Below are 15,745 nucleotides of genomic sequence, written 5' to 3' on the forward strand. Positions count from 1 at the left end.
AAAGAGTTAGTAATAATTTCTAAAAGATTAAAAAGGAATGTATGACATCCAAACTGGTAAAGAGAGGAGGTAAAATAAGCTCATTCAAATCCAATAGATTGAGGGTGGCCGAACTAAGGCCAAATCTGGCCCATTGCCTGTTTTGGAATAGCCCATGAGCTAAGAATGGTTTTACATTTTCATGGTAATTTTTAAAAGCCTCAAAGAAGGATACTATGCCCTGACATGTCAAAATTGCATGATATTCAAATTTCAGTGTCTATAAATGAAGTCCCATTGGAAACAGCTATGCTCACTTGTTCACTTCTTGTCTGGAAAAGTTGCAACAGAGCCCGTATGGCCACCAAGCCTAAAATATTCACTCACTGGTCCTTTACAGAAAAAGTTTTCCGACCCCAGCAACAGTCAGCAGAAGAACAGAAGAGTATAGCAGCAAGATGTTCAATACACACTGAATTGTCACAAGTCATTTCATCACCATGACAGGGACGTATAAGAACCCTGAGGCCTGTTACCTGAAATCTTTCATGTTAAATGAAAATGTGCAACAGACCATTGGAATAGAGAGTGGAGAGGAGTGAGATGAGGTCTCTCCTCTCAGTTCCTTTGGGTTCCAGCTTTGCCTTTGCCCTCCCTGCCTTTGAATGCACACACAGGGGTGACCAGACTGAGCAGCAGGCTGAGCAGCTTGGCCTGTTTGGGGGGCCTGGGCTGAGCAGAGGCCAACTCTCTCCCTTCAGTTGCAGGGTGCCATCATGGTTGCTTCCTGTATCCAGATACTAGTGGGATTCTCAGGCCTCATCGGCTTTCTCTTGCGCTTCATTGGCCCCTTAACCATTGCTCCGACCATTTCCCTGATGACCCTGCCTCTCTTTGATCCTGTTGGCAATGATGCTGGAATCCACTGGGGGATTTCGTTCACGTAAGTACTTTCTGGGGAGGAGGCCCAGCCATGCTTTCTTTGGTGGAAGTACAGCTAGTAAGAATAATGTGAGTCCAGGATGCCAGTTTTCATTGAGCTGGGAAAGGGTGCAAAGAATGGCCCCAGCTCTTCAGCATCATTGTAGTCTAAGAGAGAGATAAAGGCCCATGATACCAGGAAGCAGCTAGGAGGCCTTGGGGCTGTGCGCATGTGAAGGAGAGGTGGTCAGCTGGGAGGATCAGGAAACAAGAAATGAGGCCTCAGGCATTTAAACAATTTTGGAGGGACCTGGGATAGACACTGATATGCTCAAATTTGGAACCCCCAAAAGACTACAATAGACCAAGATCGATGTAAGCAGCAAAGAGGTATTCATTGCGAGCTAGCTGGGTCCTCTGCGCACACAGCAACTGGTGACACTGAGAGGCCCCGAGCCCAGGGTTTGCAGTAGTTTTATACACTCTTTGGGGGAGGCAGGGACTTCACATACAACATACCATCTCTCAGCAAATCATCACACACCACGGGAAAATCATAAAACAACTCTAAAACATGATTACCACATTTACTGACGGGAACAAGTTGGGTGAGGGTGATTGGCTAGTACAAGAGGGGGATTCCTTTGAACTGATTGGTTTAAGCCATGAGGGGAGAACATGCTGAACTACATGGTTTCCCAACATGTCGTCAACCAATATAAACTACTGGGGGGTCATCTGGCATCCCAGGTATTTTCTATGTCTCATGCTGATTGTTAGTTGCTAGGGGATTGCTATGGGTCCTCACTTAGCCTGAGTCAGGGACACCTGGAGCCACAGATCTCTCCTGTTATTTACAGACAAATAACTCAGCAGGGTGGCTATCTGTCTAGAAGTGCTCTGTGGCTTTTTCCAAGGACAAGGGTCATGCCCCCTTCCTTGGACAGGCTTTGTTCTAAGGTAGAGGCTGGTTTCTCAAAAATGGAGTCACATCAGTTTCTCAACACTGTCATTCACTCTGCCTCTTGTGGTCTGAGGTGAGGTGTGAGAATCATCAGACCTGCACCAGACCTGCCTGAGAGATATGACAGTCCCTATGGGCCTCAGTGACTCTGTCTGCTGCCAACAGCCTGTTTCTCTCAGATACACCAGAAACAATGGCATCCTATCCCACGAGTCCTCTTCAGCCACAAGTAGTTCCAACAGGGACCTCTTTTTAGAGATAGCAGGTATCTACATATGGTGCAGAGGGCGACCAGCTGGAGCCCCACCCAGTGAGGACACTGGTCCCAGAGACACCTGGTGGCTCAGCTCCTCAGTCCACCCCCAAAGCCTCCTGAGCCCCTGCTCAGGATAAGCCCACTTTCCAGCTTGGGTGTGCTTGTTTGTTTCAGGACCATCTTCCTCATCATGCTGTTTTCTCAATTCCTGAAAAACATCCCGGTGCCTGTGCCTGTGTATGGTGGAGAGAAGAAGTGTCACACCTCCAAGTTCTACTTCTTTCAGTTCTTCCCTGTAAGAAGCACCTCTTACCCACCCTCTTCCATTCATAATTGATGTACCTGGAGATTGTCGGCAACTTCCCTGTGCCCAGGTGGCCCCCAAATCAAAGTCGTCCATCTGTGGTGGCCTCTTCCTAGGAGGAAGAAAGAGTCCCAGGTCTGTGGGGTGTACTTCCTGGCAGTTGGTGGCCTTGAATTTATAGGTCCTTCTTCTCAGGCTTCGCTCCCAGGAGCCCTAGTCACTGTTCTGGGCACAGTTGTGTCTTCTTGTCCTCATACAAGGTACTGGGAGAGACAGCCAGGTTCACCTCTAATGATGTAAAACTAAGGGTCTGAAGGAGCCTGCTGAGCCAAATTGCTTAGATCAGGGTCTTTCCCAATGGCTCACGGGCAATCCAACTGCTGGTGAGCAAGATGGTGCATACCTTCCCAGAGCCTTCTTTGTTGATTTCACACCACGCTGTCCAGTGTGTAATTGTCACCATAGCTGTGTCTTCAGGTTTAACTGAGAACTGTGTTTCTCAAGGTACAAAGAAACTTCCATATAATGATCTTATTGACCTTTCAATAACCCTGCAGTCCAATGATTCCAAAATTCAGTGTGCATGTGAATCACTTGGAGAATTGACTAAGAATATGGAGTTCTGGGGTCCCACAACCAAATATAAAATTGATATACCTGTGGACCTCACTTTCAGGCCCTGTTTCAGGCTCTGCAGAACAGTGATTGTAATTCCATGGTAGAGATGAGAAAACTAAGTTTCAGAGGGTTTGCTCCCAGGTCACATGATCAGCAATCAGTGGAGAGAGAGCAGGTGGGAATCCTTCTGCTCCATGCTGTGCCCAGTGTGCTGGATTTTCCTGCCCCATAGTCTCCTCCCATAGTTTGTTTTGTGCTTCTATTTCCAGCCTGCTTCTTTAATGTGCTAAGTTCTCCATGGACACAGCAGGTTCCTGTTGTCCCTAGCAGCGTGGTCACCCAGCACTTGCTCATCTGAGCATGTTCCTGGACCCCTCCTGAGGGAGGAAAGGGGGCAGGAGCTGGCAGAGCTGAAGGGAGACTCCCTTTGGCAGGTGCTGCTGGCTCTCTGCATTTCCTGGTTCATCTGCTTCGTGCTCACGGTCACCAACACTCTCCCCTCGTCCCCCACTGAGTATGGGTACCTGGCCCGCACTGACACCAAAATCAATGTCCTGCGCCAGGCCCCTTGGTTCCGCATCCCTTACCCAGGTAAGGAGAAGATAGGTGTCCTTCTAGCTTGGGCCACTGGATCTGTGTGGCTCAGGTGACGGGATGGACAGTTGAACAAGGCTGGGGGAGGGATTGATAAGGAGAGATAGGCCCCAGGGAGTCCATATTTGACTCCTAAAGAAGAAGAGACTCCAGGTTGTTATAAGAATTCCAAAACCTTCAGGCCTCCCTAGGAAAAGGCCATTTCTGCTTCTTTCTGTGCACAGTGACCTCAAGTTCTGGGCATCTGATAAGACTCAGGAGGAATGGCAGGGCAGGAATCCAGGCAAAGCCAAAGTAGTTGTAAGAGCGGCCAACTCCTTACAGTCTCCCAGAAAGCCCTCTAGCCAGGAAGTGACGTGGGTTTCCTCAGCCTCCTCTGACTGGACACTCCCCCTGCACTGCATTTTCAGGACAATGGGGCCGCCCCACCATCAGCCTGGCTGGAGTCTTTGGGATCATTGCTGGGGTGGTCTCCTCCATGGTGGAGTCTGTGGGTGATTATTATGCCTGTGCCCGGCTGGTGGGAGCCCCACCCCCTCCGAAGCACGCCATCAACCGCGGCATTGGCATCGAGGGTCTAGGCTGCTTATTGGCAGGAGCCTGGGGGACAGGAAATGGCACCACCTCCTTCAGCGAGAATATTGGGGCACTGGGGATCACCAAGGTAAGTCTCCTGATGGTGGCTCCTAGGGACAGGCTGGGTACCTGAATCTGCCATTGTACCTGCTACTTTCCTGTTGCTTCTGTAGCAAATTAGCACAAAGTGATGGCTTCAAACAACCCAAACTTATTATCTTCTTATTTTATTTTATTTTTTTCTTTTTAGCTGTACATGAAAGTAGAATGTATTTTGATATGTCATACATACATGGAGTATAACTTCCCCTTCTTGTGGCTGTACATGATGTGCAGTTTCACTGGTTGTGTACTCATATATGAATATAGGAAAGTTATATAAGATTCATTCTACTGTCTTTCCCATTCTCGTCCCCCTTCCTCCTCCCACCATTCCCCCTGTCCAGTCCAATCAGCCTGCACTTTCCTCCACCCCTGCCTATTGGGAGTCAGCATCTGTATATCAGAGAGAACATTAGCCTTTGGATTTTGGCAATTGACTGATTTCACTTAGCATGATAATCTCCAGTTCCATCCATTTACCAGCAAATGCCATCATTTCATTCTTCTTTAAGGCTGAGTATATTCCATTGTGTATGTGGATCACATTTTCTTTATCCATTCATCTATTGGGGGACACCTAGGTTGGTTCCATAGCTTAGCCATTGTGAATTGGGCTGCTATGAACATTGATGTGGCCACATCACTATAGTATGCAGATTTTACATTATCTGAGTATACACCAAGGAGTGGGCTAACTGGGTCAAATGGTGGTTCCAGTACAAGTTTTTGGAGGAATCACCACACTGCTTTTCCTAGTGTTGCACCAATTTGCAGTCCCATCAGCAATGTATGAGTATACTTCTTTGCTCCACATCCATGTGAACACTTATTGTTGCTCATATTCTTGATAATTGCCAGTCTGACTGGAGTGAGATGAAATCTCAGTGTGGTTTTAATTTGCGTTTCTCTAATTGCTAGAGATAATAAACATCTAAACTTACTATCTTAATGGATCTGGAGGCCAGATTTTGGACACTGGCCTCGTGGGCTAAAAGGGAGGCATCGGCCAAGCCATTCTCTGGAGGCTCTTGGGGGACCCATGTCCTGTCCTTTTCTGTCATCCAGAATCTGCAATGAATGGACTGTGGCCACTTTCTCCATACCCCCCTGCCACAGATGGAAAGGTGCTCTGCTTTCCAGAACCAATGGACTTAGACTGGGAATACCTGGCTACTCTCCCATCCCCGTGTCCTTAATGTCATCACGTCAGCAGATGGCTTTTGCCATTAGAGGCAATGTATTCGCAGGTTTGAGGCTTATGACAGGTGCCTCTGCAGGGCCCATGATTCCACTTTCTGTCCTTGACTTTGTTGGACTGTGGCCATCCACAGGCAAAAAGTCTATTCTGTCACTGGTGGGTACCTGAGAGAGTCCTTCCTTTCTGAAGTTTAGGTGGGGGCTTCCTTACCTACAGACCTGAGTGATCCACTGTGCATGGCAGCCTCCTGATGTCCCCAAGGCACTTCACGCACAGTGACTTCTGGGAAGCCCAACCCATGCCCTATCTGACTTCTCCTGCCGTCCTTGTCTCTTTTCACCCCACTGGCATGACCTCCTTAGCTTCTTGCTCGCCTGTTGGTTCTGATTTCTCCCCATGGCCCCTTCCTGTCTCCTTTCATCTTCCCCAGTGCCACAGCCTGATCATCTCCCACCTGAATGCTAAAGTAGTGCCTTCCATCCTGTCTTCTCAGGATCTTGCCCATCTACTTCTCATGGCTCCCCATTTTCTACACTATAGGTCAATCAGATCAGCAAGAACTCTTGAGAATGGTGTTTTCTAAAGTGACTTAGAGCCAGGTGGCACAGCTTATAATCCCGGTGGTTTGGAAGGCTGAGGCAGGAGGATATCAAGTTCAAAGACAGCCTTAGCAACAACAAGGCTCTAAGCAACTTAGTGAGACTTGTCTTAAAATAAAAACATAAAAGAGAGCTGGGATGTGGTTCAGTGGGTAAGCATTTCTGAGTTCAATCCCTGCTGCCAAAAATAAAGTGACTTAGAAAACCATAGTGTTGCTTTGTTGCTTTCCATATGTTTCTGTGAATTCTGGCAGTGGTCCCAGAGCAAGTCCTGTGAGCCAAGGAGAAATACAGCACCTCCTCCCCCACACCCTATCTTATGGCTCCCTCAGTGGCTCTGGTGTGCATCCTGAAGGCACTGAGTCTTTATAGCATCAGATCTATCTTCCTCTGTGCCCTGTATGACCTCTGGCACAGCTGGAGCTAACATCTGTGAGCAAATGTTTGAGCCAGCACCCAACCCTACAGCAAGTCCTATGTTCCATGACACCCACTCTGTAAGAGTTCAAAGCCATTCATGCAAGTGAGGGGAACATTTTCCACAGGAGGACCATTAACCCATGCAGAAATATGGTACAGTGCTACATAAGTACTAAGCAGCAGATATTTCCTTTCCCACTAAATGGAATAAATCTCATGCCAACAAAAATATCTCAATAAAGAAAAAAAGGCCATTTTTCTGGAAATCATTTCCAAGCTAAGGTCATTAGAGAAAAGGGTTAAAGTAGGAAATAAAGGTACATAGATGAAAACAAGGCTACACATCAAGCAAAAGACCCATAAACTGGGAAAGAGGTGAAGGTGCTAAGACCACTCGCTTTTATGGACTCGCGCGCCCCCTTGCGGTCCTTTGAGGTACTGCCCCGTGTTGTGCCTCTCCAGCAATGAGTTCCCACAACTTCTTGATTCTCTCCAAGTCTTGGGGGAAATAAGATTAAAAGCCAGAATTCTCCTGTCAGTTCTGTAGGATGTCCTGCTGCCAGCCCTTATGTCATTCGTGAGACTAAAACGGCCCAGGGCTGTATGCAAAGTGTGTGCAGAAATAAGATTGGGGAAGACTTCCATTCTTAGGAGACTAGTGGCAAGTGCAAAGGACATGGGTTGACCCCGACACATATATCCATGGTGCTTATAGTCATGCCTCTGTTCTCACAGCTAATTGTCAAGGCTGTAAAGAAAACAAAACGTTCTTTGATGTGGTAAGAATTTCTAATGAAGACAGTTAAATAAATAAGCGTTTTGCCTGGAAAGAATAAAATAGGCAAGTGTACAATCTGCTACTTTATCACTGCATTGATGGACTTTAGTTGAGGCTGGAGTATCTTTTCAAATGGTTTTAATTGTGGTAAAAAGCACTAAACATACAATATACTCTGGTAACTGTTATTAGGTATACAATTCAGTAGTGTTTATCACATTCAAATTGTTATATGACATATCTCTAGAACTTTTTCATCTTGCAAGACTGAAACTATATTATGGTATCTGCTAGGGTCTGGGGGTAGGTACACGGGAATGAGAAACAGATTCAAGAACTATCTAAAAATATTCATCAACACTGGACTTATGAGGATGAGAATATTTGTAATATAGCCCTAACTTCCAAGAATGATATGGAATCCCCCAAATTGGAGGGTCATTATTTGAAGACTTGTTTCCAACCAGTTTTAGGTTCACAGTTAAAATGAGTGAGAGATAATGAGACCCATTTCTGCCACACAGGCATAATGGCCTTCCGCCACTCTGGCGGTACATCTGTTAGGGTTGATGAACTGACATAATCATCACTACCCACAATCCACAATTTACATTAGGGTTCACTCCTGGTATTGTACATCTTGCAGATTTAGACAAGTGTATAATGACACATGTATACCACTGCAGTATCATACAGAATTGTTTTCAGAGGTCATTTCTGTCTCACTGATACAAGTTGTCACCCAAACCCCAGTTGTGAGCTCTGATTAGCACAACCATTGGTAGTGACAGCAGGGTGGCAGCTGTGTGCCCCAGCATTGAGACCAGCTATGTGATGGGAGGATGTTGACCAAGGTCCATGATCTTCACCGCAGGGTGAGCTATTTTTTAAGCCTTTGTAGAAACTGTTTTATTTCAAGATCTAATAGCAGTTGTAAGGAGGTAGCCAAACATTTCTTTAGCATTCCAAGACTCCTTGCCACTCGGGGATCTCTATGCAAACCAGGTAACGGCTGTCAGTGAGAAGCAGGGTTGCGATTGGCTCTCAAACCCCCATTCTTAAGCACAGGACTACTGCCACTCCAGAGAGACTAATCCCCTCATGTGCGGGCTTCCTAGGGGAGAGCATTTGGTCCAGCACTTGAAGACAGGTATGAGAGTGACAGAGTGGAGAGGTGAGGGCAGAGGCTGGGCCCCAAAGTCATGCCTTCATTTTCTCTCTCTCCAACCCCATTTGGGAGCAGAGGGTATGAAGTATGTTCTGGGGCCCTGTTTCTGAAAGTCCATCTCAGCAATGCTCAAGGTGACCTGTAACAAGGCCTCTGGGACGTCTGGCCTGCCGGATTCTCCATCCCCCTCTCCCTGATTGCCACAGGTGGGGAGCAGGATGGTGATCGTCACAGCGGGCTTCGTGCTGCTCCTGATGGGTGTTTTTGGGAAGATAGGGGCTGTGTTTGCCACCATTCCAACCCCAGTGATCGGGGGCATGTTCATTGTCATGTTCGGGATCATCAGTGCCGTGGGGATCTCCACTCTGCAGGTGAGATGGGCGAGTTGCCTCAGAAAAGTAGCAGGAGCCCAGAGGATGGAGATGGGCAGAATGGAACAGGGGCTGGGGAGGAGAAGGGAATCCTTGGCCTGGAACCACACTGCTCCCAAATGGAAGAGAGAAATAGCCAGAGATGTCCAACCTTCTGAAAGGTGGTGAAGGAGTGATCTCAGCACCTCTCTCTGGGCCTTCCTCCTGCAGTATGTGGACATGAACTCATCCAGGAACCTCTTTGTCTTTGGCTTCTCCATTTACTGTGGCCTGACCATTCCCAGCTGGGTGAAGAAGAACCCCGAGAAGCTGCAGACAGGTGATTGCTCCTCACCTCTCCATTTTATCACTCCGCTCTGTCCCCTACACAGTCGCCACTCTGGTTGTGGAGCCAGCAGGGACCCAGGGTCCTGTGAACCTGTCACTTTTGTCTCATTATAGGCATTCTCCAGCTGGACCAGGTCATCCAGGTGTTGCTGACCACAGACATGTTTGTTGGAGGATTTCTGGGCTTTCTCCTGGATAACACCATCCCTGGTAGGGCTCACCTGTGAACTGGCAATGTGGATAAATGGGTACAGTCTGAATGATGTGGAGAGCTTCTAGCTGTGATTTCTGTGTCAGCCTGGTCACTGGTCATGGCACACCTTGAGTGGGCTCTAGGTCTGGAGATGAGGATATGGAAGGGTCTGTATTAGTCAGCTTGGGCTGCTACAACAAAACATCCCAGCCCTGGGGGCTTAAACCATTTATTCTCTCACAGTTCTGGGGTCTAAAAATCTGTGATCAGGGAGCTGATAAGTTTGGTTATTTCTGAGATCTCTCTCCTTAGCTTGCAGATGGCCTCTCCTCTGTGTGTGCACATTCCTGGTATCTGATCCTGTGTCCTAACCCTTTCTTATAAAGATGCCAGCCACATTGGATTAGGAATCACCCTAAAGGCCTCTTTGTAACTTAACTACCTCATTGTAATGGTCCTATCTCCAAATATAGTCACGTTCTGAGAAACTGGGGTTTGGGTTTCAATGAATGAATTTTAAGGGAGAGAGAGTTCAACCCACAGCAGAGCCCTAAATGGGAAATGTACCAGAAGCAACAGGGAAAAGACACAGCCCTGGCTTTCATGAAGCCTATAATTTAATTGGTGAGAGATCACACATATTCATTCATTCACTCATAGTATTAATAAAATTCCATGAAGCACTTGCTATATAGCAGGTGCTATGTACCAAGAATATGAAGAGTAGTAAGATATGTCCCTTCTGGAAGTCCACAGGCTAATGGGGAACGAGGCAAGAAAGCAGACAAGTCCGGTACTGGGTAATATGTGCTGTGAGGAGCAAATAGAGTGTGCAGGGGTCCAGGGAGCTGATGTGGAAAGCAAGAGGCCCAGTCTCTGAAGGTTCTGGGATCGGCTGTCCAGCAGCTCTCCTCTCTCTCTCTCTCTCTCGCTCTCACTCTCCCTCCCTCTCTCCCCCCCCATCTCTCTCTCTCTCGCCTCTCTCAGCCTCTTCTGGGGATCTCTGTGGTAGCACCTGCTTCATGGTATTCTATTTCACCCGGTGACTGTCCACCAAGTGTGAAGTGCATCTGTATATTCCACGCACATTCAAATGAGGACAAGTCTGCTCACTAGATCTGTAGAAAGGGGGTTCCACATGGCTGTGCTGGGCTCCTTGTGAGGCTCAGAGGATGCCTGCAGAGCTCAGCTCTGTTTCTTGAGCTGGGCTTGGAGGAGAAGGAGGAGGAAGGAGAAGAGGAGTAGATGGGGGCAGAGGAAGAGGGGACGAGATGGAGGAGGAGGTGTCAGTGGGGGCATGTGCACCAGGGTGCTGAGAGGAGGCCACAGGTCCTAGCATGTGGCCACCAGAGCCTCCCTCTGCCCTGTCTGCCCCTGCCATCAGGACCCACTCTTGACTTCTCCTGTCCTACATTAGGAAGCCTGGAGGAGCGAGGCATCCTGGTATGGAATCAAGTCCAGGAGAATTCCAAGGAGACTACTCTGAAGTCCTCTGAGGTTTATGACTTTCCCTGGGGCATTGGCACCAAGTTCTGCACATCTTCCTACCTCCGGGTCCTCCCCTTCTGGCCCAGGCTGGACCACAGTGGCAAAGGTGAGGTGGGCATGAGCCAGCTTGCCCACTGCTCCCAGGCTTCCTCCAGAAAGCACCTGTCAGATACCGTAGAAACCAGGATGTGAGGAGAACGGTCCTCCTGCATGGCCGAGCCCTGGACAGACTTCTGCCTTTGCGATATGCACCCATCTGCCTTCATGAGCTGGAGGTGCCCACCCTCTCCAACACCTGTGGCACCTGTACACCATGGCAGTCAGGAAGCTTCAGGTTATAATACTGACCTATGGGCTCTGTCCAGGTCACTCGGTCATTGTATTTGACCTTGACCTGTCCTTCTGCTATTCTCCCAGCTCTGGTGTGGACAGGTGTGGCTGCTGTCCACACAGAACTCTGCTCCACCATTGTGCTTTGCAGTATTTTGAAAGATTGGGAGGAAGAGGCCTGGGTAGGGTAGGGAAAGTGGTGGCTGTTTGCTGGAAGGTGACACTGAAAGCGCACTTTATTCCCCTTCACCAATATAGACCCAGTTCTCATAAGTCTCTCTTTGATCCTATCTGCTTTGCATTTTAACGATGAGCTGCCACTAAGGGCTATCTTTGAAGATTCAATGCACACTAACGTTTGGTAGGAAGTCACCAAACCCAGCACTCCCTAGTCCCAAGTTATGGGAAAAGATCACACCTAGAAGGGTGCTGGCTGGAAATACCGCCACAACACAACAAAAACCAGGCACACATCACTTATTTTTTTATTTTTTGGTACTTGAACCCAGGACTTCCTTAGACTTGCTAAGGAAGCACTCAACAACTAAGTTACATCCCAGCCCTCTTAACATTTTTGTTTTTTTAAATTTTGAGACAGGGTCTCACTAAATTGCCCAGGCTGGGTTCGAACCTGTGATCCTCCTGCCTCAGCCTCCTGAATAGCTGGCGTTGAGCGTGCACCACCACACCCGTCTCACAACTCACTTTAATGAACACAGAAACATTGATCATTTATGTCTTCCTCAGATCCACTGGCCACAACTCTCACTGACTTGGGTGAACGAGATAAGATGTACATAACCCACATGTCAGAGGAGGCTACTCCCTGAAATACTGGACAACTGAGACACCCACCTGTCTGGGACCCATTGACCTTCCCTGGAAATATCATAAAAGGTTCTTCTGCCAGGTGCAGTGCCACACACCTGTAATCCCAGCAACTCAGGAGGCCGAGGCAGGATGATTGCAAGTTTGGGACCAACCTGGGCAGCTTAGCAAGACCCTGTCTCAAAAGAAAAGATAGAAAGGGCTGGGGGTGTAGCACCCCTGAGTTCAATCCCCAGTAGCAAAAACAACAACAATAACAACCCCAAACTCCCTTAGGTCAAGGGATAAGATTGAAGGTCAGAGCCAACCATCTTCCAACAGTGCCTGGTTCTTGTTAATAAAGCTGTTTCTCCATCACTCTGCCTCTGGATTACCCACTCTACTAGGTGGCAGGGAGCTACACCTTGAGTGGTGACAAAGCGAACAAATTTTTTCTTCTCCAAAGAGACCAGAGCCTGCAGCCTCTCCATCAGTTTCCCACCCGGACCTCCCTTCAAGGCTGGTGTCCGGGAACCATGGAGAGCACACTGTTCCTCCTACACCTCCTCCCAGTTACTGTCCTTGTCCCATACAGCCCTGCAGCCTGGTCTTATTTAAGTTGAGTTAAAGCAGGACAATACCCAGCAGGCCTGCATGGCTCTGTCACACATTATGTTCCCTGTTCTGCTCACAGTGTCCCCTTGGTCTCCTCACTGCTCTTCAGCCTCCCTCCAGGAGTGAACACAGGCCTGGACACCTGAGAGCCATGGAGTAGTGGATATCAGGCTCCTTCCAGGACACCTGAGAGCCATGGAGTAGTGGACATCAGGCCCCTTCCAGTAGGGCAGAAGTTACCAACTCAGGAGGCCAGGTCCAGGAGTGGCAGACAGGAATGAAACCTCTGCCAGGCTAGCATGGGCTACAGGCTGCTAAGAAGTTGAGCTCAATTCTGCTGCCTGAGGGATTTCCAGAAAATTCCACTGTTTCCCTGGAGGACTCGGGCTTTTGCCCTCAGGTTTTGATAAGCACTGGGTCCTGCTAACAAGAAAAAGATCCAGGTCCTCTCCCAACCCCTCATTCCCCATCAAGAATGTTACCTTCCTTTGGCCAAACCCACTCCTCCAGAAGAAAGAAGGGCAGAAGTTTGGCTCTGGGGGTGGGGAAGGGAAATGTGATGCTGTTTCAGGGAACACTGCATTTCTATGAGGACCTCCTCAGCCTCCTCCCCTCCCACCATTGACTCATCTCTCCTCAGCATTGGATGGGGGAGTTGGCCTCTGTAATGAATTTTCTGAGGCTTAGTAATTTCTATTCTCCCATCAAAGTCCCTCAGGGAGGCGAGCAGTCTCCACCCCTCTCAGTGTTGATAGCTTAGTTGTCACTTAAAATATAATGGATAAGGGGCACAAGGAGGATTGCTACTTAAAATGAGGGGTTGAGAAGGTGACGTGTGGGTTAAGTGTGATACACTGAGTCTCATGGACCCAAGTAATGATCCTGCTCCTAAGAACCCTCCTGCACGGCACCAGTGTCTCAGTTGCTCAGCTGCACCTGGAATGCTGCAGGAGCGGTGCTAGCCTGCTGGCTTGAGGGCTGAGTGCTAAGTACATAAGGAAAGAGGAACATAACAGACAGCACCCCAGAAGATGATCCAGGCTGAGCATACCTTTGAAATCATCTGGCACATAGAGTCACTGTGGCCTGGCAGGAACATGGGTTGGCAGAGCCATCCAGAGGTGGTCACGGCCTCTGAATTCCCTGCTGACATGCATGAGATCTCTGTGGATTTAGTCAGGGACCCTTGGCTGCAAATGAGAAAAGCTCAACTCAAAAAAGAGGGGATGGGATTTATTGATTCTTGTCACTGGGAAGGAAGGAACCTGGGAGAGGTCACAGAACCAGAGCAGGATCCTAAGAAGAATCAGGGCCTGAACCCTGAGACCTAAGTCTTCTCTCTCTCTCTCTCTCTCTTCATCCCTGCTCCACACACACCCTCTGTCCATCTCCCCTACTCCTTATGCATGCCTGTTGGCCTCATTCTCAATTACCCCAGCAGAGGGTGATGGTCACAAGACCCCAGGTGTGGAACTTCCCCTGTGACTGCAAGGACAGAAGAAAAAGCTGCCTTATGTTGGGCATGATGGCACTTGTGTATAATCCTGGCTACTCTAAAAGCTGAGGCAGAAGGATCCACAAGTTCAAAGCCAGCCTCAGCTGAAACAAGATGCGATGCAAGACAAATCACCAGAGAAGTTCCACTTTATTACAAAAGGCTGTGGGCTTATATAGATCTAAGGAGAGGTGCAGGGCTTAGGTAAATGACAGGTCACCTGTTTATTGGTATGTTCTTCCAGATGTCTGTTCCGGAGCCCACGAAATCAGTTCTTATTGGGGCTAAGGTTTCCCTCTGGCAGGAGTGAGCATTGGTGCTGGCAGGAGTTTTTGGCACTGGTGGGAAAGGGAGAGGCAGGAAAAGAAGCTCCTAAGGCACATGTTGGGGTTTTTGGGGGTGTGGCTGCCATTATACCTTTTCCCAACATTCCTTTCTTTTTGTTTTCTTAGGAACTGGGGTGTACTTGGTCAGATCTGGCTACTTCCTGCTGTGCGGGGGTGGCGTGGGACCTAGAAAGGGGAAGTGGAGGAATGTTCGGGGGGCAGGTCCGGGGATACCATGGTAACTAGAAATAAAACCCAGTGGCTATTGACAGCTACTTCAGTAGGGGTGAAGTCTATAAAAATTCCCTGAAGCCACAAGTCGTCGATGGCATCGATCCAGTCCTGGATGGAGGAGATTGTTGGTATCAGTCACTGGTCCTGTAACAGAGACTCTAGGAAATATTGGAAGCGTTGCCTCAACATGGCATCACCAGCACCTGAAGAAGATTAGAGCGAACAAAAACAGGATGAAGATAAAAATTAAAGCAAAGGTCAGTTTCTGGCAGAAGTTCCATGTTGGGGGACTGACAGAGAAGAGGCCAAGGGCCATGAGAATGCTTAAAAGGACATAAAGGCTCAAGAATCCATGGCAGCAGATTAAGAGGTTCTCCAGGTTTCTTGTCTCCTGCTGTCCAATGTCCATTGCATTCCATTGTGCCTGGTAGTAATCTTCAGCACTGAGTGAGCTGTTCTCTTGAAGATGTTGGGGGGTTCATCGGTCATCAGAGGCCAATAGTCCCTAAGCAGAAACTGGCTGAAAGTTTGATTGGAAATTTTGTTAATTTGTCCTTGAAGGAATTTTAAAATGCAAGGAAGGAAGGCGCAGAGCAAAAAGACCCCAACCAGAGGTCCCAGTATCCGGAGAATCCATCGGCTGATGGGGTTTGTGAAGAGGTCCCAATAGGATTGTTGCACCAATTGCTGCTTTCTTTTTTCTCGTTGTTCCTGTAATTGTTTAATTTTATCTTTCACTATGCCTGACTGATTAACATAAAAACAACATTCTTCCTGTAAGAACATGCAGAGGCCTCCTTTCTCAGCTGTAAGTATATCTAAGCCTCAGTGGTTTTGTAAGACCACTGTCACTAGGGAATCTAATTAATTTTGGAGGGTAAGTATGGACTCAGTCATCGGTTGGAGGTCATCTATGAACGATTTGGACAATTGATCATAATATGTGAGGGAGGTAGCCAAACCCACTGTGCCTGTCGCACAACCTGCTGTAATTCCTAAAGTAGCAAGGAGAGGAATGAATTGGATTGCCCGTTTGGGTCTTATGTGTGTCATGAGGGGGATTGGTATTTCTGTATCTCCTG

The 15,745-nt window shown here is 48.1% G+C and overlaps 1 protein-coding gene across 4 annotated transcripts in view; it reads left to right on the forward strand.

Moving 5' to 3' along the window:
* The window catches only part of LOC144253637 (solute carrier family 23 member 1-like), a 53,599-nt gene extending 38,068 nt beyond the window's left edge, over nucleotides 1-15,531 (forward strand). Inside the window, exons 5-13 of one of the 4 annotated variants that reach the window (XM_077795940.1) lie at nucleotides 741-922; nucleotides 2,295-2,415; nucleotides 3,477-3,633; nucleotides 4,047-4,300; nucleotides 8,684-8,848; nucleotides 9,059-9,167; nucleotides 9,290-9,385; nucleotides 10,786-10,962; nucleotides 15,225-15,531. In XM_077795940.1, coding sequence (XP_077652066.1) covers nucleotides 741-922; nucleotides 2,295-2,415; nucleotides 3,477-3,633; nucleotides 4,047-4,300; nucleotides 8,684-8,848; nucleotides 9,059-9,167; nucleotides 9,290-9,385; nucleotides 10,786-10,962; nucleotides 15,225-15,307 — 1,344 coding nt within the window. In that variant the 3' untranslated portion in view covers nucleotides 15,308-15,531. Of the gene's footprint in view, nucleotides 1-740; nucleotides 923-2,294; nucleotides 2,416-3,476; nucleotides 3,634-4,046; nucleotides 4,301-8,683; nucleotides 8,849-9,058; nucleotides 9,168-9,289; nucleotides 9,386-10,785; nucleotides 12,245-12,687; nucleotides 12,853-15,224 lie in introns of those variants that run through there. The other 3 variants (XM_077795941.1, XM_077795939.1, XM_077795938.1) reach the window with 3 other exon arrangements.
* The last annotated feature ends 214 nt before the right edge of the window (nucleotides 15,532-15,745 follow it).

Source organism: Urocitellus parryii, chromosome 3, assembly GCF_045843805.1.
Source record: "Urocitellus parryii isolate mUroPar1 chromosome 3, mUroPar1.hap1, whole genome shotgun sequence".
In the NCBI taxonomy this organism is placed as follows: Eukaryota; Metazoa; Chordata; class Mammalia; order Rodentia; family Sciuridae; genus Urocitellus; species Urocitellus parryii.